Raw genomic sequence first — 27,035 nt, forward strand, 5'->3', positions numbered from 1 at the left:
ATATATATATATATATATATATATATATATATATATATATATATAATATATACTGTATAAACAGGTATATGTTTTATTTTGTTTTAATATTTTCATTTTCTTTATATTCAAATCACGTAATTTCGATATTTCATATTGCATTAATTTCGACATTAAATACACAAAAGTATTCTGCGTTGGAGAATTTAACTACACACTCATCAAACAAATCACCAACAAGTCATTGTATATATATATATATTATATATATATATATATTAATTTCAACATTGTTTCATCATTCTCTAACATAGGTGGCTCTAGAAAAGTGACAAGACTACAGGTTGTGGTAGCTCAGTTGGGTCGTTGTTGACTACACAGTATCTGTGGGTTGTAAGTTCAAGCCCCATTCATTTCTTAACAGATTTCACTGGCAACATGACCTTGCCATACCTTTGAACTGGGGCTGGGGTGTTTTGGGGCTTCACAGATCAGCCTGCTGAGCCATCAGCAGCTACTGAATAGTTCCCCCGATCCTTGTTTGGATGAAAATGGGTCTCTAGACGTTGTACGACAGCACAATGACAGGACCCTTGCCTTAGACACGTATAAGCATTGTTTAAACCTTTGAATGGTCACAGTACATGAAGTCTCTGTACAGGAGTCTTCCACATTGTTAGCTATTTGTTGCAGCAAAACAAAGACTCAAAAGTGCATCAAACACCCAACACAAGACACACTGGCCCTTCTATATCTTGTATGTACTCTTGCACGTGTTGGATGTTAAGACGCTTCCTTATCAAAATATTACTACACACGCTAATATAAAAAAAATAAAAGACGGGAAAATAAACAGAAAAGACAAGGCAAACCTGACAACATGTGTAAGAAATAGAGATTAATGTTATATTAAATACAGAATACCGTTGCAATCAAAACTTGAATTCTGTTAAATTCTATTCAACTTTTGTGCTTTAATGCAGTTGTTAAAAACTTCTGGATTAATCTAATTTTTATCCCAATTTTTATCTAAGACATTGATAGATTGAAGGCCATTATCTTAAGAGAATTTTAAGAAATGTAATGTTTCAATAGTCGATTAGAAACATTATTCGTTATCTTTTATGTACATTTATTAATTATTTTAATATAAGTACAATATTTTACATCATGTTCTTCTATTGTTTCAAATATCAGCATTCAAGGCTGGCAACAGGGGTGGGGTGTCCTTCCTTATGAATGCGTCTGCCTCACGAAAAATAACAATACTACATTATAAAATTCTGAATGCTGCAATGAGAACAATGAAAAATATTGTTTATCACTTTATAATGAGATGGAATGTGTACGACTGTTAATGTAACTGGCATTTAAAAGAGACTATCCGTTGATGGTCCAAGTCATAACTGCTAATTTTAGGAAGCAGAAACCTATCACTACGAGCCATTCTATCTAAAAAGAGATAAATCTCTGGCAAAAGCAGACATCCACACCATAGTAAAGGAAGGACAAATGGTTTAAAACAGGCTGCACTGATTTTATCAATGTCATAAATATATGAGGCCTTACATACGATACCCAACTTCCATGCATCATTTAATGATACTTTCATTAGATGTTTCCAATGACAGTTTCTGCTCATTAAGTACTTGAATCCATTAATGCCCTCCAAGGGCCAAAATAACTTGACAAAATATCATAGATTCATATATAAAGGATTACACTTTCTCAGGTGCCAACCCCGAGCACTTACAAGTGCCTGATAGTTATCTGTAAAGAAACAAGGAAAGGACTATTCTTTACAAAGCTGTGAGTTCTTAAATGTATGATACTATCAAATAAATCATACGTTTCTTGCCATAGTATAATAAATAAAAAACAATTCTATATAACGCTTTAATATTAAAATACAATTTTATCATTTTGTTACAAGTGTACTTCAATAAGCAAGTGCAACTCCTGATGATGAGCACAAGATACAGCTGAATTATAATAAATCATGAATTATCAACAAGTTGTTCATGTTATTTGTAAAAAATAATGATGGGTTGCAATAGATAAAATACCAAAAAGATTTGTAAAACAATTATTTATTCAAATAATTCAACAAAAAATCCATAAAAAATCTAAATTAATTACTACATAGTTTTACATGCAGCATAAATTACTGACAATACATTAACACAATTCACTGCAAAATCCATATTTACATCTAATTACAAAAATAACCTCCATATTACAAACTGAACAAATAAAACTTTTTAAAAACAGATAATTACACAGCACATACTGCATTATTTTTCTGGGTACCATACAAGATACAGATCCCTTCATAGCATCTGATTTGAGAGTCAGTGTTTAACTCCAACTTTACCTTAAGTTTTCTCAACAGCAAAATTCAAATTAGCACATTAAATCAATATATGTATATCACTTTTAACACTTAACTCAAGATTGCCATGCAGTACAAATTAGCTCTTTAATTCTAGTGTTTTTTCTATTAAATCTTAATAAAAAATGCTGTCTAGTAATAAAAAAAAAGTTGTACTTTAATGAGAAATTGTAGGTTTGATGGTTGATCCTAAAATTGATATCAACAAATCCTTTAAAGTTAATGTCAATCACCTTTCTGAAATTTGAAAATAATTTTCCAATTTCAGAAAGGTGTATGAAGTGTTAAGAACTTCATTTAAAAATAAGGTAAAAATGAATTTTCTAATAAAATTTTCAATCAAGGTACTGCCATTCTATTTAAATAACCTATGGCAAAAAAGAGAGAAAAGACTGTAGTAAATAATTTGACTGAGATGATGTTTTTTTGTTTAAAAACAGTTAACTGCAGAAGATTGTACAGCAGAAAATGCAGTGCTGAAATTTGCTTTTGCCATATAATTGGAAATTTTAAAGCTGAGGTAGTAGTAGTATCATTATATAGATTAAACAATTTTTTATTTAGATCATAATGAAAATATTATTAACACATGTTGATGGATTCATTCTTTTCACGAAATTCCTTCCTTACTTTTTAGAGAAATTTACAAACCTATAGTCAGTTATTCTAGAGCAGTGGTCTCCAAACTTTTCAGTGTGAGGGCCACATTGTGTACTGTATTTTACACATTTTTGTGGACCAAGGAAAAAACCAGTTTTTAAATGAATGGACAAAATCTAAGTTAATACATAATTTCATTTGGATGGTTTCTGTAATCAGCATCACACAATTTAGAACAAAAGAGAAATTTGAGTTATAATGAAATAATGTTATGCTTACACTGAGAAATGATATTGTGAGTGAATATGCAAAACAATAGAAAATGCTGACATACTCACAGAGATGAGTTTATTTTTGATAATTTATTGTATTTACTGAAATTTATCATTTGTTTACCTGAAATTTGGATTTTCCAAATTTTGCACAAAATAGGAAAATGAAAATGCCCCCCCCCCAAAAATTCAGTAAAACAAAGCAATGTCAAAATGAACCTGAACCATTAGTAAAGGTTGAAACAAAATTAACCCAGTCTGAACTTTTCAACACAATTCAGTCCTGAACAACAAATTGCAAAGTTTTGCACACTAACTGGAATGATGGAGTGTGGCAAACAGGAGCTGCAAGTCATCTGGCTGACAGCATTAAGAAAATAATGAACGGAAATTTGTTTTATATAATTTTTAAATATTTCAAGTTGCTATGAGCCAGATGAAATCATATGACAAGCTTGATGTGGCCCAAGGACTGTAGTTTGGAAACCCCTACACTTGAGTATGTAATAAGTAAATCTACAAGCACAGGATGCATCTATAGTCATTTAAGCAGGCTCCCTACAAAGTTTGCAATAGGAACATGTACAACAACAAAACTGAGATATTAAGTTCTAGCTAACTTGCAAAAATAATACATTAATATAAGGTAGAATAACCAGACTACCAAGTCAAAATTCTTAGCACTATCCCACAAGTGGCCCATAGGATTTACTTTTATAATGAGATTTAAATACTGATGCCTGACTTAAAAATTTTTTTTTTCTATTGATGCACTGTAGCATTGTAATACTAGTTTCAGTTTTATTGTGTATTGTTAATGTTAGTTTGATTTTTTACTTTTAACTCCATCATTTTGTTTCAAAAACAAAATACTGATTAAACTGTTAAGCATATTTTTGTTGTAAAGCTTTGTTTCCCTATAAGAGAATGTAATGCTCCTATCCAAACCATAATCTGTAATAGTGGTTCAGGAGTCACCATACATTTATTATTTCCAGAAGGAACATGACCTACTTTTTATAGTTACAGATACCTATGTTTTAAAACAGATGCAATGTCAGGTAATGAAAAGTGAATTACCACATCCTTTCAGAGCTGTCTGCATACACCACACTGTGCAATCCATACATTCTTACATGATCAAGTGTGTACTGCTGATGGATATGGTTTTTATGAATAGTAAAAATGAGTAGACTCATACTTTCGACATATCTTCAGGAAGGGAAGTACTACAAGCTGTACATAAAGAGGGCAAAATCCTGCTCTAGGTAGACCTTTTTCTTTTATCAACACATATAGAGTACCAAATAAGTGTTGCATATCCTCCAAGCCCCTATTTGTGATGAAAAATTCTCAAAGTACAGCCCGAGGTACCAAATGCTGTGGAGTGAATACAATTACTGGGGGGTGGTTGATTCTTCCCTATCTAACATCTGATTTATATCTATTCCTGAACTGTTAATGAAAACCTTGCTTCCCTCCCTATTGTTGGTTGCGTTCCATACGGTTCTGCTCTTTCACCTACTTTTCCCTTCTGTATCAATGGCCTTCATATCAATGCTTTGCTGATGATTCAACATTATCTTTCTCCTTATCCCTCTTGTACTTATAAACTCAATCTTGAGTTACTCTCTTGTACTTATAAACTCAATCTTGAGTTACTCTATCTCCATTTACTGATCTTGTGATCTTGTCCTAACAGAGATCCTGTAACTTAAGTTAAAATACATAAACTCCAAAACACTGCTTGAAACCATTTCTGTCTCTCTCTCTCTCTCTCACCCACTACTTTTAAATATTTAACTGGTCCTCTAACTTGTATCAGTTTTACAGTGCTCAGGTTACTTCAAAGTTCTTCAGAAACCATTTGTATTTCAAACTGATCAGTCTGCCACTAAACAATTGAATGCATATTGTTCAGAAAACGTGAATTTCTTCATTACATTTACTCGCATCACTCATATTTGGGGATCACTCCACAGTAAGGTGGCTTTCTGTCTCTCTATTCTCCACAGGTTACTTTTCTGTTAAACTAAAAATGTCTTATAAAAGGGAACCCCACAACACCTGCTAAGTGATCTCTTCCTATAATTAAGGAGAAAATGTTGACCGTTGAATTGCATTCTACCAAGCTCATCTATCAGCTTTGATTTTTTCTTTTTAATCTAAGAGCCAAGAGTAAGTATATTCTCCCTTTATGGTTACATGCCACCTTTCTTTTTTTTTTCTTTATTGCCTAGGCTAAAATAGTACACCAGGTTGGCTGCAAAAATTGGCCTTTGAACTTACAAATAAATAAATAAATAAATACATATAAACTGTAGATTCTAAGCTACTTATAATTTATTGGAATTTAAAAATGTCATCTAGTTATAACTAATTAGGTAATAGCTGTTCTGTTGCCTTGGATTGTAATTTTCTATCTGGAGATAATTCAATAGCCCTACGTAGTCTAACATGGAGCTCTAACAGATTATCTTCCAAAACATTCCCTACTCACAAGCTTCTTTTTATCAAGCGCTTTATATCTGTTGTTACTAAGGAATAAAGATCTGTTCTAGAAAGTATAAATTCCAGCTTACTTTTCTCCTCTTTATCTAAGACCTAAAATCTGACTTTCTTTTATACATTACTTGCTTTTGCCATCATGTCAACCTTTCAAACTTTTACCTTTGTCTTACAGTCTCTATATGGCACTGCATGCAATGGATCTCAAATTAATTTTTTTTCTATCTGAATGGGGAGTCTGTTTCTAACATCTACCTTCTGTTTGGATGAATGAAAGTGCCATATTAAGTAGTTTTACCAGATCACTGAGCTAACTTATTTAGCTTTAACAGGGATGGCCTGAAGGATCTGTCTTTAGTAATAATAACATTTAGATTTTATTTATTATTACAGCTCTAAAAGTTTTGTGACTGGGTTAACTGAAAATGGAGATTCTATTATACTGCCATATAAGAAAGTTTTCTAACAAGTGAGTTCCAAATACTGTAGTAGGGAGAAAACAGTTTTCTATAAGTCACTACTAAAAGAGCCCTGTACACTGCTCTGTAAGGAGCTTAACTGAAATATCAAATCACAACACAGAACAAAATAAAAAATCTTATGATTATGGTAAAAATTCCTTTACAAAATGCACCTTAGTCCCAAGAATAACCTTGTGAAGATAAATGTACATAAAATCTTTCTGGACACCCATGAGCATCAGATTAAATTTTCAGGTACTGGAAAAATCCAGTTTATAAAAAAAATATCAAAAGCAGCAACATACCATGGCAACAGTTTAAAAGACTTTGGCTAAAGCTAAGTTTCAAGATAAACATCATAATGCATGTTGGCTAAGCCCTACACCTATGGAATTTTTTCTCCAAGCATAATTTTTTATTACACTGCAAATAACCCATTTCACATAGCAGTAGATGTAAAAGAACATCATACATTCAAAAACATGTGATAGAGTAAATCTAGCTAACAACCCAATGAACTTTATACTGCTTATCACCTGAAAGATGTTCCTTTCAATGCACAATATGTAGTCATTACTAACTTTCCTGCCCAGTCTCAAAGCACTCACGATGATTAATAAACTTCTCTTCACATTGTGTCAAAGGGTGGAAAATTATTTTCCACCCCTATAAATGCATGTGAGATACAATTTATCAATTCATTCAGGTCTACTGCAATAACTGTATCAAGCATCCAACTTTTATGCAAGTACCAATGAATCCAATACCCACGAGCCCGTTGGCATATCACTAAAATGTGGTACTGTACTATACAAGGGAAAATATTTCATTACCTAAACAATGCAAATAGTATATTGCCGTAATAAAAAAAATGATAAAAGGTAATCTTTCGTACAGTTAAAAGTTTCTAACAGGTTTGAGGGACTCAAAACTCCATTTGAACTTCCAATTGTTAAAGTCACTGAGCTTCAAATGAAAGTAATGTATAGCAAAATCTTGAAATTTCTCAGAAATATATATACTGTACCTGTTTATCAAGAAAGACTGCAAAGAACTTAAAGACCTTAGATATAATTTTTAATAAAATTAGCTAACCACCTAACTGCTAAAGAGAGCAATAAGAACTACTGTGGTACAGAGTGATTCATTATGCAGAAAATAAGCAGAAACTATAGACTACATTCCAAAAGATAATGAAAAACCGTATGGCAGAACTGTTTTGAACACAAGGACAATTGCAATGGACTCTGTGACAATATAGCTGGTATCACATCATCCATCATCATATCAGCACACTGATAAATATTTTGTACTCAAGAGGACATGGCCTACCCCAGAAATACCGTAATTCCTTTATAGTACATATAACCATTGACAAACTGTTCTCATCAATTCTGGAAACAGCATTCATATGCAATCTACCAAACTTATGTCTTTTCTGTTGGGTTGAGGCTCAGTGATTGTTATACTTAAGCACATTCTTGTACACTACAGGAAAATGATTTTCTTAACAATGTAATACTTGAATACAATAATTTAAGAGATTAATATGCTTGTGAAACATTTTAAGCATAAATTCTAATCCCACTTACATTTTACCAAATTCTGGTACAATGCAGTGCAAACCCTAAAAACAATGCAACCCCTGAACAAAAAAAGTGTTATGTCCATATAGATGCCTTAGACTGTTTATATATTTGTATGCTATGTGCCTGAATAAATCATACTGCAAAATGCATAAGCAACAATGAATCTACATCAAGTTCTGAACACATATCAAACAAAGATTTAGAAACAGGAAACTGATGCAGGTATCAAACTGTTATGTTCAACAAACTGCATACTTACCTCATTCCAAATCTTGTATGTACAGTGCATAATTTGTTTTTCATCAGTGAGCCATAAAATTACAATTGAAACCATAAGACATCATACTTAATGCCATCATAGAATGTGCTGTGTATACTGTGTTATGCTACTTTTCATAAAACTCCAGCTACCTAAAATGTTTTACAAAATAAAAAAATTGGTTTTCATAAGTATTTAGAAACAGGATCGCAAGAACAGGAAAATAACCTTTATAAGAACAAAAAGCTTACAAAAGCATACAGTCTACCCTGTTAAATTTAAGCTATGCATGGCAATTAGTAACTGAAGATTTTTAAAATTTATCTTAGCAAGCACAGAATATAGTACTTAAGACACTACCAGTTGCACAATGTATTCTGCATCATAAATGCAGGTGAACATAGGATGCAGATGAACATACACATTAATTATAAAACATTATACGTACACTAATTTCAAATTCTCTGTTCAGACCTTACATATGATGTACTTTGCTAACATTCAAAGAAAAGGATATGTCTATATTCTGTTACCATGCCATAAAAAAGTTCATGGGCATATTTCATATATAGTACTTCAGTCTACAAAAAATTTTAAACTAAAAACTAACAACAATTGAATGATAACTGCATTAATGTTAAAACCAAAGCTTACCAAAACCAGTGAATTTAATATCTAACACCCAAAACTCCTGTATTTAGACTTTAACTAGTAATCCAAAAAGAGGGATGATTATGATAAAAACTTAAAAAAAATAATAAATAAATACAGTACATTGTATTTTTGCTTGAAAAGAATTTTCAAATCCTGTGAAATGATGCCTTATAAAAAAAGCAATAGTGTATATTTTGGAGCTGTCTTCACACAAAACACTATAAGTAGCAAGATCTGAGGTTTCATAAATCTTCATAATTCTGAAGACACAGGATAAAGTCATGAGATTCCGACTAAATGCTGTTTTCAAGAAGAGAAATCAATAATTATAATAAAAACAATTTTTGCTAGGAAGGTTTGAGATTTTCAATTTGAGTATGGGAACCTTAATCGTTCTTGGGTGAGGAAGTTGACCACGTTTATGAACTAAACATCTACTAGCACTCTTACGGAAATTGGACTACGGTTTCTCTCTTAATAAACCAATATACATAACAATTTAAAGATTTTATATAAAGAATATATTCTTTGACTTGTCCTTTTGTTACCAAACTCTGATGCTACCATATTTCATAATTTACAAATGTATCATAGGTATCTGTAAAATTTAATATGACAATACAATCTATTATTTGTATCAGCTACTTTTTGTTTCAAGTCAAGTCATGGATTTAAATCATTTAATACTCTACATTCTTTACTATAGTAAAGAATAAATAACCAGTTCCTTGTTGGGTTGTTACAATTACACTTTCCTTGATCCTCAACCTTCAAAAAGGTACTGGAACATGTCTCACAAAAGTGGAAAAATAAAGGTTTTCTTAAAGAAAATGAACAGTTCAAACAGTATTGAGGCTAACTGCACAATTCAACCTTGTAAAAAATGGAAGCCTCTCCTTGGTGGTATTACATATAAGCCCCAATTTCAAGTTTCCTATAAGATGTCAAACACTAAGATCACTAGGGCGTTACTAGGTAGAAAAAAAAGCATGGTCAAGTCTATTTGACCATTTAAATCTTTCTCTTAACATTAACCCCTTGTTTATGGTTTTGTCCGAGACTTTGTCATTCACTGTATTTGATTTCTTAAGAAATAACATTAATGAAATTTTTCTTTCATTGCAGTGCTTTTGGGAATACATAACAATAATAATAATAATAATAATAATGTTATTGAATGTACAACAAACACAATATATAACACTCAGGTTAAACCCTGAGTTATTATGGGTCTGTGTTTAAAGCAATTTTGTAATCTATTTTCCCTTTAACATTTATTTATTGTTTACAGAATTTCATTTTCTGAATTTCTCATTTTCACATTTGCCAATTGATTAATGAGCATTTTCAAAACTTTAGTTGCTTCAGCTGTACAAGTAATATCCTTTGCAACTTTAGTTAGGACCCCCTTGTTGCTTTTCTTAAATGAAAAAATTGAAAATGTTGTATCTATTTTCCCTGACCTGAGAGTGGAATACTGGCGGTGGGGAGCTTTGGCCTCTCATATTGTCCTATAACAATGTTAGCTCGAGCAAAATTGCTCTTCAAGTAGATGGGTGGTTTACGATTAAGCCAGTAAAGTGACCAATGACCTTTAAAATGACCATATGTTGCAGAAACTGAGGTTTGGCAGCACATGTCAAAATGCTATGCCACCTTTTTTTTTTGCTTTATGAAACCATTAGATATAGATTCAAAATATCTAGTCAATTAGAAAACTTTCACTTGAGTAGGCTCTGCTAAGCACAATTTATCATAACAATGATAAGTTTAGCAACACCGGAATTCCTTGTTCACCACATCCTAGTAATCTTAGTGTGTCTGACTGACTATATGTTCGTTAAAAATTACAATGGACGTCGAGTGATCATTTTAATGAGCTATAACTATTTATAAAAAGCATATAAATGTATTAGATATTCTAAAATGTCCACACCTTCAGCCTGTGCTAACAACATCTACCTTGTAGCATTTTTTCATGTAGTTCTTCAGCTCGCTCTCTTAATCTCCAAATTTCTTCTTGAATTTTGTCTGTTATAATTTTCCGTGCCGTGGTTGGATCCTCTTGCTTTGCCTTCATTTCTGCTACGATTTCTTTAAAATCCATGGGTTCCCCAATCAAAACTGTCACTTTTTTCCCTACTCTGGGTATGTAGGGAGCTTTATTTGGAAGAACTGCATCCATTCCTACGTGATAAAATGGAAGAACAATTGGGCACACAGGAGACTCATAAATAAGTCTTCCAACACCCCACTTGAAACGCATATGTTCTTGTGTCATGTTCACTTTTCCCTCTGGGAATATGTGCACCCACTCACCTTCTTTCAGTCTGTCTAGCAAGAAGTCCATTGCTCTCTGAAAAAACCAAAATCCTTGAAAATTAAGCTCATGTTGTAAATGTCCTTGATTTTATAACACATTTTTAATTTCGTTAACAAATAAGAATCTAATGTATGTGGAAGACTGCCAAGGAAAATTTGTCCAATAAGATTACATTCACATTCTAAACAACAATTACCACCCTGATACCACAGAACCCATGTTACCAGTTTCCGAAAGATAATTTTTTGCAATAATAATAATGATATTATTATCAAAATAATTTTTGAATTCATCATAACAGCTACAGCTCCATCTAGTAAACATAAATTATTTTTAGGCAAGAAAAATCATTTACATACATGGATTGATTTCTTTCAACAATCTGGCATTGCAACAACTTTAGTCATCAATGCAAAAATGTGGTTTTGGGTGCTTATAATTTTAGAGTAAATAAAATCTTAAATTCAAACAAATTTACTCAGCTCATATTAACCTTGAATTTGTAGTTATAAACGGGGATAAATATAGAAAAAAGTAATAACTAATTAAATCTTTCAGAGAAGGTTAATTTTTCCAGTAAATCTACATACTGTACAGTATGCCAATAGATTTGTAAACCCCATCCTCTCTGAGAGACACGGAGAGGCAGTAGTTACCCTTCTCATTTCTGCACTCAAAAAAGGAATAAGCTTCTCAAATCTCCAAGGCTGAGACACTTGACCATCAAATAATGCACAATCAAGGGTAGTCATCACAGAAAGGCTGGGGTTACCCAACCATTACAAATCCAAGTTAAAAACCAGCCCCAAAGCCCAAATTCACAGGAGGGGTGCCATCAACAAGGGAAGCTGTCTGTAACATATCTACCAAAATCATTAAGAAATGAGATGTTCAAGATAGCTGGAAGAGGCTCATTGAAGACAGTGACCCTGAGTATGGATTAAGCTGAGAAAAAGTCAATCCGCTCAGGAGGCAGACACACCAATAGTCATTTGTCAGGTCTCGGAAATGGAAAAGGTACCATGCTGTCATTCACTCAAAGATGTTTGTCTGGCTAAACTTTTATCCCAAATTTTTGGTCTTGCTTTTTTCTGAAAAATAATAACTTTCTTCAAACACATGTGCTGATTCTTTGGAATTCCAAGGCTGGTTAATCTTTCCAGAATTACATCTTGCAACAATTAAGTACTATTTACAAAACTCAGTCCTAATCTATTACTGTTGGCTTATGCCTTTTGTTTCGTTTCTCTGATAAAAGCTCTTTTAGTCCCTCTGATTACATGGAACTTCCTTTACAAGTAAATATTGCATTCACTTAATGAAAAAGGGTGACCCTTACCACACCTCTCGCCTGAGAGAGATATGCACATGTGTGAAGAGTAGGGAGGTGTTCATCAGTAAGGAGGAAGTAGTAGGCTAACTCTTCAAGCCTACTTCCTCCACTGAAAACTTTCTAACAGCAGCAAATTTACCCCTACAGCAGAGAATAAAACAGTTGGGATCACCTAAATGGAGGACATGAAGGTTCTCTACACTCACTTTAATACCCTTCACACTTCTGATAATGACAATATTTTTTGTGTAAACAAAACACTCAAAACCATACTACAAGTTCAACTCAGCAGTCAGTAGGAGCTCAGCAAGATGTCCTCGCTCAGTGACAGTGAAGAAATGCTTGGTGAAAGCAGGAGTGAGTGGTACTCCACCACTCAACCCCCTTACAACACAGTGCCAGGGGATAGGCATTAGCATTATAACTTTCCTATCACTTGAACAAGTCAGATATTGTACTGAGTTTTACTAGTGAGGAGGGTGGCCATCACACCACAGCCTCCTTTTTGGATTACTTAAATCACATCAGGAAACAGTCTAACTCATCAATAAAATAACCCGCATAAAGGGATTTTGACAAAGGAAAAATCTATTTCTGGGGGAAGACCTGTGTCACCAAGTGAAATTGGTTCCAATTGGCACATTTCTAGGTTTAAGACTGCTATATATACCAGAGAAAAAAGCTATGTAGGATGCTGGAGTTACTACCTCCATTTCGAACATCTCATACAGATGTCGGTATATACCGAGGTGAGCTATTACGCCCACAGGCCTTCGTCCAATAGACTTCTCAATTCTCAAAGACCCAAATTGGATGAGCCGTTACAAACCTGTGATTTCCGAATACTCACCCGACCGCCAAGTAGGCGTCATCACGAGACTGACGCGTCATTCCAAATTTAGCCTCTACCAAGCAGAGTATTTCACCGGGGGAAAAAACGAGGGTGGGTCACTGGGTGACACAGGTCTTCCCCAGAAATAGATTTTCCTTTGTCAAAAATCCCTTTCTGGGTCGACCTGTGTCAGCCAGTGAAAATAATAATGAGAGAATTAACTATACGAGAGCTTGGTGGCCCGCCTCAGAGAGTACACAAACGGAGTTAAAATAAAACATTTAAAGAAAACTTCACTGTGTTTTAATACAGACAATTCAAACATTATCACAAAAATAGGATTCAGAGGCACACAGGTAAAATATTTCATAAATACACAGTAAAATTTTGAGGTACTCAGATAAAATTTTTTTGAATACTAAGTATTAATCCAACTAGTATACTTAAGGCTAACAAAATAAATGACAATGAGGCATTGTGGAAATAAATGGGGCTAGGCTAAAGGCAGAACTGACCCAATGGAAAGGCAAGGGCAAGCAGGTGAGACAGGGGTCAGGGATTAAATTCATATAAACTAAACTTGAGTTGGACCAGGGGACCACACCACCCTGCAACTGTGGAAAATTTAAGGGCCTCTAAAGACTTAAGATAGTGGTGTTTAAATACTTTTGGTGATTTCAACCCGTATATTTCTTAAGTTCATCAAAATTCATATAATGAAAAAAGTTAGTGGAAGTGGCCACCGCACGAACATCATGGACCTTAGGTACTGATTCTGGATTTGCTTGCTTAATGAAATAAAGAATTTGCTGTCTGATGGCTTTCAGTGAGATATTGCATCTAAAATTCGTTCAACGAAACCTTGGTGTCACACATCAAGACTCTCACCAGGTTCACCTGAAGGATTTGTTCTTAAATGTACAGTAAAAATTGCAGCAAGATACAGTTAAAGAAGTTAGAGAACTAAGTAAGAAAAGACAAAAAGTTACTATTGAAAAGTAATATGCAGAAGGTAATTCAATAAGGGCAAAGGGGATGCTACAAAATCACATACAAGATCCACAAATCTTTTGTGTGATGTTATAACTGAAAAATTTTTAAATGGTAAAATAAAGTTGAAATGTAAAAATGTTGCTATGTATAATACAATGAGATTAAAGATACTGTAATGTAAAACCCAACCATACAGGCATTTGGAAAATTTTAAAAATTTACATATCACAAATGAAAAATATGCGATTAAAACACTTAGAAAACACACCATACAAAAAGACCAGATCAAGTAAGATAAACAAGGTTTACGCTTAAACATTTTCATAGGAAATTAAGTACTCTCTTAATTAGGCTGGTTCCCCAAGTTTGATAAAGATAAGACTCCGCTATTCTCAGCTTTTCACGATGTGTTCCTGTGAGGAAATATATTCCACTTCTATTGCAAGGATGAATAGCAAATTTCAGTGGTCTTACCAATTGTTCTAAGCTTCGGAACTGTTAACTCTATATCTCCCAGTAGCTGATAAATGCAGAACACTGGCGTGCATAAATGCTAATGTGTCCTAAGAACACTGGAAATCACAATTTCCATGAGAACAAGTCCAGCAGTGACCAATGTCAATCTTTTTGCCTGAGGTTAAGTCTCCGTGTAATTATAAAATCAGAAAACTAAGGTATGGAATGTATAACAAGATAAATGCCACAGATGTATAAAAATACACATAAAACTAGATTTCTTACATGGCATTTATTATACTGTAAATATATATAGTATTAGCATTACTATCATTATCATTTACCAGTAATTTCACCATACAGCACAGTTAAAATATTCAATTCTCATAGGACTGGCCAAAGGATTTGTTTTTCATAACTAAATAAATACACATTTAATAAATTACAGTTTTTGGTATGAGGAATTCCACAATCCAATGAAAGGTTTGGTTGGTTTCAATACATTATTATCTGACTAAATACTTTTTAAAACTTGCCATTCATTGAAGGTAACTGGTTTAAATGAAAACCATCACTGACAGGAGCTTACAGTACAAGAATAAGAAAAAACAGATATTGACCCCAATGAACAAAAAACAAAGGTAATACTTTGTTTATTGTGAAGGGCATCTCAAGAATCTGATGGAAAATAACAGCTAATAACTTTGGTCTGAAATAGAATGGTTAACTGTTTAACTAAATTTGTGATGGTCACTGGTCTTTTACCACCCTGAATGACAGCCATGTCTTTTGTAAAATGAAAGGTTTATATTTGCATACAGTACACCAAACAACTAATTAATCAGAGACCCAAAGTTAGTTGTCAGAAGGAAAATTCTGACACTGATAGTGCTGATAACCAAACATAAGTAGTTACTCTAACTGCATAACAATTTTCATACAACTGTTATACAAATATTTAGATAATAGTACTGTACACCGAAATACTTTTACAGCACTTTCAAAATATTTCTCCTAAAGCATTATTTCACAATCCTACCTTCAGGAGGACCTGCAACTTGTGAAACAACTCTTATTGTGATACTGCTATATATCCTTCCCTCACTACCTTCAGTGAGCTGCTGCTATTAATTAACATACCTGATAAACGCCAATACCTCTGATAATTGGCACACATCTTCCTGCACTGAAAAACCAGCTATGAAAGCGTTTCGTAAATGCAATGTCATGCGCTGCCGGAGACCACCGCAATTTCTTTGCATTCCATAACTCACGCAATCTTAAGATACCTACAAATCAAAATATTTCAGTAAAGTATGTAACATTTATAATAAGAGGTCAAATCAATATGCATTCCCAAACCTGTAAATTGAAGCATTTTCATTAATACTGTACTTAACAAAAAACCTGTTAACCTGTTAAATTAGTCATCAGTACAGTATACTCAAGAAAATCCTTTTCCCTGATGACAAATATTCTTTAAAATAGTCATCAGTACACACTCAAGAAAATCCTTTTCCCTGATGACAAATATTCTTTAAAAATGAATTACAAGAAATCTTGTACATAAACTTTTCATAAACTGTTCCAATGCAACAGGACACTTAGCAATCTAAATTTGATACATTCTACTACAGCATATACTGTACCTAGTTCTGAATATATCCACTTTATCAAATTCCATACCAGGTTATAGGATTAGTAATTTTTCATAAATCTGCTCAAATCTCTATTCCCACAGTACAGTACAGTACTATCAAGTGCAAGGGCATCCTTCATTTAAATAACAAATTCAAACCACAAATATTTCAAGGGCTGATAATATAGTTGTTGAGCAAGCACACAAAGCTGTGACTGAATACTGTACAATAAAATTCCTTATTATAGTTGTGGTAGTTGTGTAATATACATTCATCTGCTATTAAAATTAAAAAAGTGGTAAGTTCAATTAATCTAAATTTAGTCATTTCTAAATACATATAGTACTTAGCTGTGTAAAAATCAACTGTACTTGGAGGTACTAATATAATCTGATGACAGCACTGAACTTTTCTCAATGATCACAAAACACTAATAGTGTATTACTGTACAGTATACGAAGTCATAATGTGACCCACCTACAAATTGCACTTGTTACTTCTATTTGAAATATTTATCCTTATCATAATTTTGTTACAGTAAATCTGAGGCTGTTGTCGATGTCTTACACCCTACCTCCCTGATCAGTTTGTATGTTTGCATGAAAATTACAGTTCATGTGCATACCCCATAATAATACAGCAATTTATACTACAAAACATATTTTGTGATTCAGATTATGTGTTTAATTCTATACTGTACTCTGAATGTTATTAGTTTTCTGGCAAGCAATAAGCTTTTTTTTAAATTTGTTCACACTGACTAAGAATTCTAGTTGGCCTCTACATCACAGCACTTAATTAGAATGACCCTGTCACATGCTAGCCATCAGTCTCAATCTTTTGATGCTAAACTTTTCCTTTGTCTGTCCTGACTCCCTTGTTTATAAAAGCAAAGGTCTTACGTGAGTCAGAAATTATCATTATTGAAATCTTACAGGGCAGGCTTAAAGGGTTGGTACTTACTGAATATACTTGACCTTAATATACAGTATTACAAATTTAATAACGGACAAGACGAAAATGTTGAAGAATCTGAGAAAATTTCTTGCAAGGATTTGTTTTCAACACTTCATATTCATTCTTGATTAAATAATCATAATTAATGGGAGTCCCCCAATCTCTGAACATTTTATCTTAGTTGCAACTATTCATATATTTCATTCTGCCTTGTTAATTCTGACTTCAAAATCCAGTATGTTCCCCATACCATAAGACAGTCCTCCTCCATCCCTTCACTACTATCTTATTTAAAGATACAGGTATCTTAAAAGATATTACTAGGATTTACTTCAATAAGGACCAATCAAAGATCTCGGATCATGAGTGACTGCGTGGATTTGAATCCAGGTACTTTAGGAAGATTATTTACAAAGGCTTCTGTTGTCTTCCAGTACAGTGAAACGTAATAGCGCACATCGCATGATATTCTTTAGCTGTAATTGGTGCCAAGATATTATAAGTGGATATTCATAATTAATATGTACAGAAGCTACCAGTCACCTTTACCAGCTCCTTATGTAACTGTAATAACCATAATGCTCCTCTTAGATTCTACAATTCTTCACACTTTTTGGATATGCCTATCACTAAAAAACCTGAGATTCAGATGAGAGATATGAGGAAATTCTGGCAACCGTAGCAAGATTCAAACCTGCATTTGGAGAATCAGAAAGAGGTTGCTTTACTGACCTGACCACAAGACTTCTTGCAGTCAGGTCCTTTTCATGGCCAGGTTGGTAATGTGACCTCGTTCTGATACCCCGCTACAGACATTAGGATTGTTTCATATTCTTGCACTTGGATTTCAGGCTTTGTAGTGACAAGTGCAGCTAAGAAGTGTGAAGAATTCTAGAAGTTAAGAAGGCATTGTGGTTATTACAATTTCATACTTAATTTTTAACCCAATGCATTCATTTTCTCCTTCATTATTGGCATTTGATATTCTGAAACAACTACTCAAAGAGTATGAAAAATGCAAGGGATGAATAGGTAAAGAGTATAAAGGTGAAAATTTACATCAAGAAATGCAGGTAAGTAATCTTCACTAAAAGATGCATTACACCATTTTTAACTTACAGTATACGAGCCATGCCCGCTTAGACCAAGCATACCAGTCAAGCCTGTTTAGACCACTTTAGAGGTGCTGTTTCTTCTGCAAAAAGTTTTAAAAACCAAATTTCCAATTTATTTTTCTTTCTCTCTGAAGTCTACGCTTGGTCACTTGTAAAACCCATTTCTTACATTTAAATAGTTTCCCTTAATATGGTACTATTGATACTTCATTTACCAAATGAATATAATTTGCCCCATATACCAAATTACTCAAAACACATTACAGCATAAAATAATAATCCACTAAGTAAAGAAAGTGCACCAATTCTCTAGTTAATGACTGCAAATGCCCTGTTGCTCTATGAAACACATTTGTAAAGTAACTGAAATACAGTCATTAGGCAAGAATGATCTGCAAGTGCGTGAAACGGAATAATAATATGCAAAGTGCATTCAATTTGATTATTATTATTGCATTTCACTCATTTGCAGGTCATTCTTGCTTAATGATTGTCTTTCAGTTACTTTACAAATGTTTTTCATAACATAGCAACAGGGCATTTGCAGTCGTTAACTACATAATAGTTGGTGCATTTTCTTTACTTAGGAGATTATTATCTTATGCTCCAATATGTTTTGAGTAATTTGGTATATGATGCAAACTATATTCATTTGGTAAATGAAGTATTAATGGTACTGTATTAAGGGAAACACTATTTATATGTAAGAAATGGGTTTTACAACTGGCTAAGCTTAGACTCCAGACAGACAGAAAAATAAATTGGAAATTTCGTTTTTAAAACTTTTTGCAGATGAAACAGCACATCTAAAGTGGTCTCAACAGGCTTGGCTGGTATGCTTGGTCTAAACGGGCTTGGCTCATATACTCTAAGTAAAAAATGGTTTAATGCATTTTTTAGTGAAGATTACTTACCTCCATTTCTTGATATAAATTTTCACCTTCAAATTTTTTACCTACTCATCCCCTGCATTTTGCATACACTTTTGACTTACTGAGGGAGAAAGGTACAGAGCAAGGGATGATGCTTTTGAAAACTTTAGTTTCAGTGTCCATACCTCCAGTGCACTTATTGGATTATTCATTTAAATACAGAACATCTTTTATATTTCCAGAATCAGATGTATCCAATCAGTTACAAACTCCAGTAAGTTGAAGCCATTAAGCTGAGGTATTGGTGTATTAATATTAATCAATGCCAACTGCGTAACTGAAAAAATCTGCTATGTACCACAGTAATTTATAAAATTTCTGAAGCAACTTCAATATTTCATAGTACACAAAACTTAGTCTTATAAGAATGCCATTTGGTATTCAGTGCCAAAGACCAGTGAATATAACATTTGGGAAGTTGTTCACATAGTTACTTGGTAATATTAGCAGCGCTGCTAAAAGAGCAACCCTGCTACCAATAAAGCACATCCTCTTCTGCCACCAGGCAGCCAAAAAATCAATCTGCAGAATCAAGATGAGGGCAGCCCATTATATATCAATGTTTTTTATATAAAAACACTACATTATGACTTCAATAAAGTCTAAATAATAAACTGAAACTAAGAGCTCAAGTCCTCATTCAAGCACAGATTACAGGTGAGGGAGAAAGACTTTTGGATGGTACCTCAAAGTAATTACCACAACTAGATTTGAATGCAACCTCAGGATACTTGAGACAACATAGTATGCCAATGCAGATGCTATTTACCTCCTTGTTAAGAGAATGTATACTGCTCATTACATACTTTACCACAAAAGAGGGAGCAATGTCCTAGTTAGTGAGCCAGTCTCCCAACAAAAATGTTGCCATAAAAAAATTGTACACACTAAGAGTACAGAAGAGGTAACTAAGGTGACTCACCTAGTTCATGTATAGCTCAAGACATTTAATCACAAGGTCTCAATCTGCTCTAACTCCTCATGTGGGCAAGATGGAGAGTGGTTTCAACAACTAACAGCAAGACATACTGCAGAAGACTAAGGGAAAATGGTGGTGGTAGTCAGGTACTGCTAACTCTCTACTAAAATGAGAGTCTCGAGTGTATGAGTCTAGCATTTTTGAATGGAAATGTACAGCACTTGGTGAGAAGCACTTCATGATACGGTACAAACAGGTATACTAATGGTCTATAATCAACAGATCAACCAGAAAGTGTTCCAGTTTATCCTTTCAGTGTTAAATGGACCATAAATACCTAACTATGTTCAAACTTTGGTAATTTCCTACCCATATTACGATACAGTATTTACATCTCTAACAATCCTGCTAGTACATATGTATACTTGACCACTATTCTCTCCATGTTTAGAAATAATATGCTCTCATAAAGTACAGCCATAGAAAATAGATGAACTAAGAATTTAACTGTTCATATGAAAATACTATAAATATGACATCACAAGCATGATTTGAACCACACCCTTTACTACAACTACTTTAATACAAAACCAGTTTCATGAGCTGACAAACAATCTCTTCCCATAATAACTTTACTTTAGTAAGCATATAAAGTCATACCTCTGGGAACGGACGTCTCAGTTAACAAACAATTCAGTTAAAGGAAATTCTATATGGGGAAAAATCTGCTCCATTAACAGACTTTGCTCAGTTAGGGGGTAGACAATGGCAACCCAATGCTAAAACGTGTATGGAATTAAGCACATCATGTGCACAGTTCCCAGCTGAAATAAAGGGAAGGGTTTCTATACTTGGGTCTCATTCAGTGCACATCTGCTAAACTGTCTAACTATACAGTACATAAGTTGTCACTGCCCCTAAGAAGGATAGGGTCTGCAGGGCTGAGCTTGTTGTGGAGGATATTGCGTCTCTGGGCAAGTCCATGGTATTGGCTAGCCACAGAACTCAGCGACCCTCAGAGGGAGCAGCAACAGACAACAGCTGAGGAATTGTCTTCAGAGGAGGAAGAGGAAGAGGAGAGGGAGAATGTCCCTAGTCCACTAATAAAGGAATTTGTTCAAAATGGATAAAGTGCAAAGTTTTGTTGAAAAACATCACTTTGACAAAACAGTAACAAACTATATTATGAACCTGCTGAAAGGCAGCTAACTCTCACTTTAACAACATTTCAAAATTCAGCAAAAGCAAACATCACTGGATAGCTTTTTAGTGAAAAAGAAAACAGTGACTCTCAAGAAGAAAGCAGTAGAAAGAGACAAAAATAAGAAATATCCCAGAAGCACAGTTGCCTGCCATTTTTATGGAAGGGGGCTCCCCTTCCAAGCATTAACAGCTCTCCTCCTCTTCACCTTTCTCACCACCTACCACACATGCCATCAACTCTCCCAATTACAAGCCAAGTGAGAACACATTTGCTTTTATTTTATCTACAATATTTACTTTCCATAGGTAGCAGACCCTCTTTCAAGCATGTAGTATTTAAGGTGATAGCTGCATCAGCTGCACTCAATATATATAGTTTTTGATAATTGATTTTTCAGAATTACTGCATTCTGCTGGTAACTCGCCAATGTTTGTCATTCTTGGAGGGGAAACCATTGCAAACTTTTGGGCAAATACACTATATCAGTTACAGGGTAATGACAAAAGTAATTGAAATCTGGAGTTCATCCTCTGTGGTTATCCTTATTCAGGATGCGTTAAAGCCCTTCTTACGAAAGCCCTTTAATGCACTGGTCTTCTTGGCAGGACACGCACAAGGAATTAGACCACATCTCCAAGGTACTTATAAATAATGGATATTCCAACAAGCAAGTTAATAAAGAAATACATAGGGCACTGGATTGGCAGTACTGTACAACAACCGTGAGCAGCCGCAACCTCATCCACAACGAAGTGAGAGACTACTATAAGGTGACAATGCTACTAAGAAAATCGTCACAGAAAATGTCTTCACCATCGACTTTGACACGCAGCTAACCTTGTATGTAATTCATTACCAAAAGGGTTGCACAAGAAACCTCATAATGAAAAACAACCCAGCCCCACTGACAAGAGATCCTCTTAAACACAATGATGTGGTATACCGATTCAAATGCCCAGTCCGTGGGTGTCCCAGTTCCTATATTGGTATAACAACAATGAAACTAGCAAAGACGAATTCTTGTCATGCTCAAGACGGTGTCTTAAGAAATTGCAGGAGAAATGCCCAACATACTAACATCACAAGGAATGCAAAAGTGGGGAATACAGAAGTAACTGGAAAGGCTCCTGACACAAGACACCTACGGTTGCTAGAGGCCTCTTGATACAGCAGGTTAAGACCTCACTGAATACCACTCAAGAAGTGTTCTCCTTGCCTACCAGTATTAGACATAACTAACACACCTGCGCCAGACCCCATGAGAAGCGACATTCCCAACCATGAAACACAAGATAGCGTCTGAGATTCTAGGAGCTACCCAGGGACCAATCAGAATATTTGTTGGGTAACACCAGACGTTGACATTACACACTAGCCCCTCCACTCAGCAAGGCTGCAGCAGCAAGCCCATCAAGCACAAGTTTTTGGCTGACAATGAAATACCAGCCAATCAATGCTACACTTTCCTCATCAGCAGTCAGCATACATTCAAGTCCATTGACCATCTCGTATATAACGAGCATGAATCACCACAAATGACAGTCTCCTCCCATCTTTTGGCATGCTGTATTGAATACTGTACACTATATCAGTTGCAGGGTAATGACATGGGTAACTGAAATCTGGAGGTGGGTGAACTCCAATTTCAGTTACCCACATCATTACCCTGTAACTGATACCGTATAGTGTATTCGTCAAAAACAAAACTTCCCAAGTTTCCAACTGCTTTCCTCTCCAAGACTGACAGACATTGGAGAGTTACTGGCAGAATGCAGTAACCCAGAAAAATCAGTTACCAGAAACACAAAGAAAACTCTATATAAATTGGACGCAGCTGATGCTGCTATCACCTCCAGTACTACAACTATTTATCTATGTTTTTTGTATAATTTCTCCATGCTATGCATATTAAATTCATGCTCAAATGCTTTTATTTGTTTTAGTTTTGTAGGTTTGGAATGGATTAATCTAATTCCCATTACAGTATTCCTTATGGGTAAAATTTGAGGAGTTTAAGGACAGATCAGTGAAAGGACAGCCTTCTGGAACAGACTAGGACTGTAGCCGTGTTACGACTGTACAGTATTCAAATTATAATTACATACTGTACGGGTAGTATCAGCACACGTTTAGCATACGTGGTATGTAAACCCTTTCTTAAAAAAAGTCTTGTTTAATATAATTTCTGCACTATCACTTATGACTTTGCATATCATTTCCATTTGGGTAATAATATATTTTTCTTCAGAAAGGTGGGGGATGAGTAAATATCCAAAGCACATTTATAAGTTTCTTTCTTGAGGTACATGCCCAGATGTTTCACACAAAACAGTGATCTTCTAGTGGGGGAAGGTACAATGAATGAAATATCTGACAAAGGTACAGTGTATGTAAGAGGCATGGTTTGAGAAGATGAGCGAGTGGCTGATAACTAGTTGATTTTTCAGTTCAGTGGCTCTTACTGGCTGGACTATCACATGAATAAGTATGAGGTCAATTGCAGCTACGCGATCTGCAACCAGAGTTGTTTTGTGTCAGTTCAGCTGGTTCAATGCCAAACCTCCTTTGAAAGGCTGCATGGAGGATAAGGTGTCCTCTTTTTTACATTGAGGGAAGGGTGATGCTGAAGGATGTGTAGCACTTTGATGAGTCTCAGGCACCTGACCATTTTGCCTGAGATTCTTCAAAGTCTCCACACCCTACACCAGCACCTGCCATTCAGTGTGACAAAAGAGCAACTTGTAATACCCACATCCTTGTTAAGGTCAGGTGATGAACCAGCAGAACAGACCTCCCTAATGGGACAAATGCCTGGTCACCAGGCAGGTAGATATACTCACCTTCCTTCTGAGCTTATGCAATAGGCTGGCCTTTCAGTGCCGTGGTCATAAAAATAAACCAATCAATTCAAACTACACCTGTATGTAATGCACTTTTCTCTAGTTATTTCAGCTAACTAATCTTCCTTCACTACATGATGCACAGTTCTATATGCTGAATGTCTGGCCTCTGCACTTACAGAAACACACTTCATAAATGTCCTTTACATATTTACTTAGCTCCTTTCGTTGATTCTAATCAAGATCAAAAGTTACATATGATGGTAATAACAATAATTACACTGAAATGATGATATACCACTGACAACTAAAAATAACAGCTAAACCAACTAGTCATACCAATTCTAAGATTAGGAGTAACTAAAATCTTAAACTTCTAATCCTAAACCATCCAACTCACTAATAGGTTATATCATATACTCCCCTTTCCACATGTGCCGAGGGGAGAAGCCTCACTTCCCAGTAATAAAGACATTATTTTTGTGGTCCTCTAGTATGAAATGTAATATTGTAAACCAGGGCTTTCTCAATGGTGACTATGAATGCAATGATAAGTATTTAGCCAAGGATCTCTACATAGTTTTCTCTATATATAAATACACATAATAGGGAATCTCTTGTTTCTGAATGTAAATACACACACTTGCGACCATGCACACAAAAATTTCAGCAGGTGATAAGATCTGATGTCAGCTTTACTAAGATATCTGCTATGTCGTGCATACTGAGCTCTGGCTGACTCAATGTATTTAACTCTTGCAATTAAATGCCATCCATCAAAACCAGTAGCAGAAATACTCTCCATTAACACATCCCCAGTGCATGTCTCCAAGCTGAAGCAGGTTACAGGACTTGCAAAACAAGGCAAAGATAGCTACAGCATTTCCATATTTACAAAAGCTCATTTAAAATTATCCGTCTACACCAAAACATCAAAGATGCTTGTGTTTGGGGCTTATTATTGCTAGTATTGCAATGCCCCATACTGAGTGGACATTCATTCTGAAAAAGACTAAAAGGCATTTAACTTGAAAACCAGCTTCAAAAGAATAAACTGCCTCTATGTGATAAATGAGATAACAAAATAAAACTAAAAATAAATAATGATTAATTAATAATTATAAAAATGTTTGCAATAAAAGCCTAGAATAAAGTTTTGGGCGGTAAGACAACGAAACGCTTTAATAAAATGTAGAAGCTAATATACTAAAAAGTGAATAAAATGTTCTAGTTCTTGGGGTGCAGGCACCATAAGTGGTAGTGGAAGTTTGCTTTTACATAAGGGTTTTCGGAAAATGACCATACTATTATGGAAGTCTGCTCTTAGATAAGGGCTTTTGGAAGATGGCCATACTATTACAGGGATATATTTCCACTTATCCGAAGGCAAAGCATTCCATACAGCACTTCAGTCCAATGAACACCATCATCCTTTTCTAGTAGTTATGAAAGTTAATTCAGATGGATATTGTCCTACAAAATGGAATTAATGCTTCCCTTGAACTAACGAGCAACAAATTCCACAAATTCTACAGAAAAAATGTGCTACCTCAACAAAATGGATACCAACCTTCAAGAAAAAACGAAGAGCACCCAATGACTCAAAAGTCACCCACTAAAGGAAAGATGTGAAGGCTAGGGTGATAATGCTTTCTTCCAGTGAGCTAACTCACTCACTGCATAGAAACCCAATCATCAGGGAGCTAAACCTCCTGTCAACTACCCGGTAACATAAAAAATGCAGTTCTTCAACAGTGGCCTCACTTCTCACTGCTCTCAAGAAGGAAGGTATTCGTAACACTATAGTTTGTATGAAAATACTTTTGGTAAAGTTTTCTCTATACTCTGAATAACATAACATGGCTACCAGACATACCAGTAACAAACAGGGGGGATATACTTAAGTGGAAAGATATCTATACTGTATTTACAAAGAAATTTAATGGCAAGAAAACAAGCTGAAACTAGAGGGCCACGGACTAGAAATGCAAGCTTCCATGGAATAAGTGAAAATGAAAAAAAAAAAAAAACAGGTAGAGGAAGATATTAAGAAACAAATATTGTTATACATAAACAACATGGCAAGACAAAAACTCTAAGCAATTGGTGCCTGGTATTTTCAGTTAAATTATAGCTTTTATTAATTATGCAAGGAAGGCCATTCCATACTTTTAAAGTAATAGATATGAAAATCTCTGGTATTGGGTAGTGTGACACATCAATAAAATAAGGACGATGACGATGATGCTCTGCAAAGAGAGTAGTCTGTACTAATTCATGGGGGACAGGCACTAAAAGAGGATAACAGAAGTTCCCTGTTGAAGTGCAGCTAGTATTTTCTGCTAATGGTCTAAATCATTATTACCAATATATTGGAAAAAAATCTCCCACTTAAAGGAATGTTACTTAAAACATAAAGATTCAGGGCATCTGCTGACATCCAAACAGTGGAACAGTACTTCAAAAATTATAAAACAAAAGCTCTGAAGCCAGTAGCATCACCACACTACCTATCTGTAGATAAAGAGCACTTAGTGAAAAGTAACTTGTTTCTGATAGCAGCATACAGTATTAAATTATGGGCAGTTACGGCAAAGTGTCAGACTTTAATTTCTTTCTCATACTCACCCCACAAACCAGGATCATCAAGGCATGAGTAATGATTACTAACGGTGATAAGCGGCACACCTTGTGGTCGATTTGCAACAAGATCCACCAACTGCTTTAAGTTGTGACTATGTACTGTGTTACAACAATCTGGGAAAGCAGGTTTTAAA

General features: G+C 34.6%; 1 protein-coding gene across 2 annotated transcripts in view; it reads right to left on the minus strand.

The window, feature by feature from the left end:
- Nucleotides 1-1,861: 1,861 nt before the first annotated feature.
- The window catches only part of Taz (tafazzin, phospholipid-lysophospholipid transacylase), a 32,412-nt gene continuing 7,238 nt past the window's right edge, over nucleotides 1,862-27,035 (minus strand). Inside the window, exons 3-5 of one of the 2 annotated variants that reach the window (XM_067119694.1) lie at nucleotides 26,887-27,015; nucleotides 15,792-15,940; nucleotides 1,862-11,070 (exon numbers count right to left, since the gene is read on the minus strand). In XM_067119694.1, coding sequence (XP_066975795.1) covers nucleotides 10,663-11,070; nucleotides 15,792-15,940; nucleotides 26,887-27,015 — 686 coding nt within the window. In that variant the 3' untranslated portion in view covers nucleotides 1,862-10,662. The remainder of the gene's footprint in view (nucleotides 11,071-15,791; nucleotides 15,941-26,886; nucleotides 27,016-27,035) is intronic. The other variant, XM_067119695.1, reaches the window with a different exon arrangement.

Source organism: Macrobrachium rosenbergii, chromosome 17, assembly GCF_040412425.1.
Source record: "Macrobrachium rosenbergii isolate ZJJX-2024 chromosome 17, ASM4041242v1, whole genome shotgun sequence".
NCBI classification, from domain to species: domain Eukaryota; kingdom Metazoa; phylum Arthropoda; class Malacostraca; order Decapoda; family Palaemonidae; genus Macrobrachium; species Macrobrachium rosenbergii.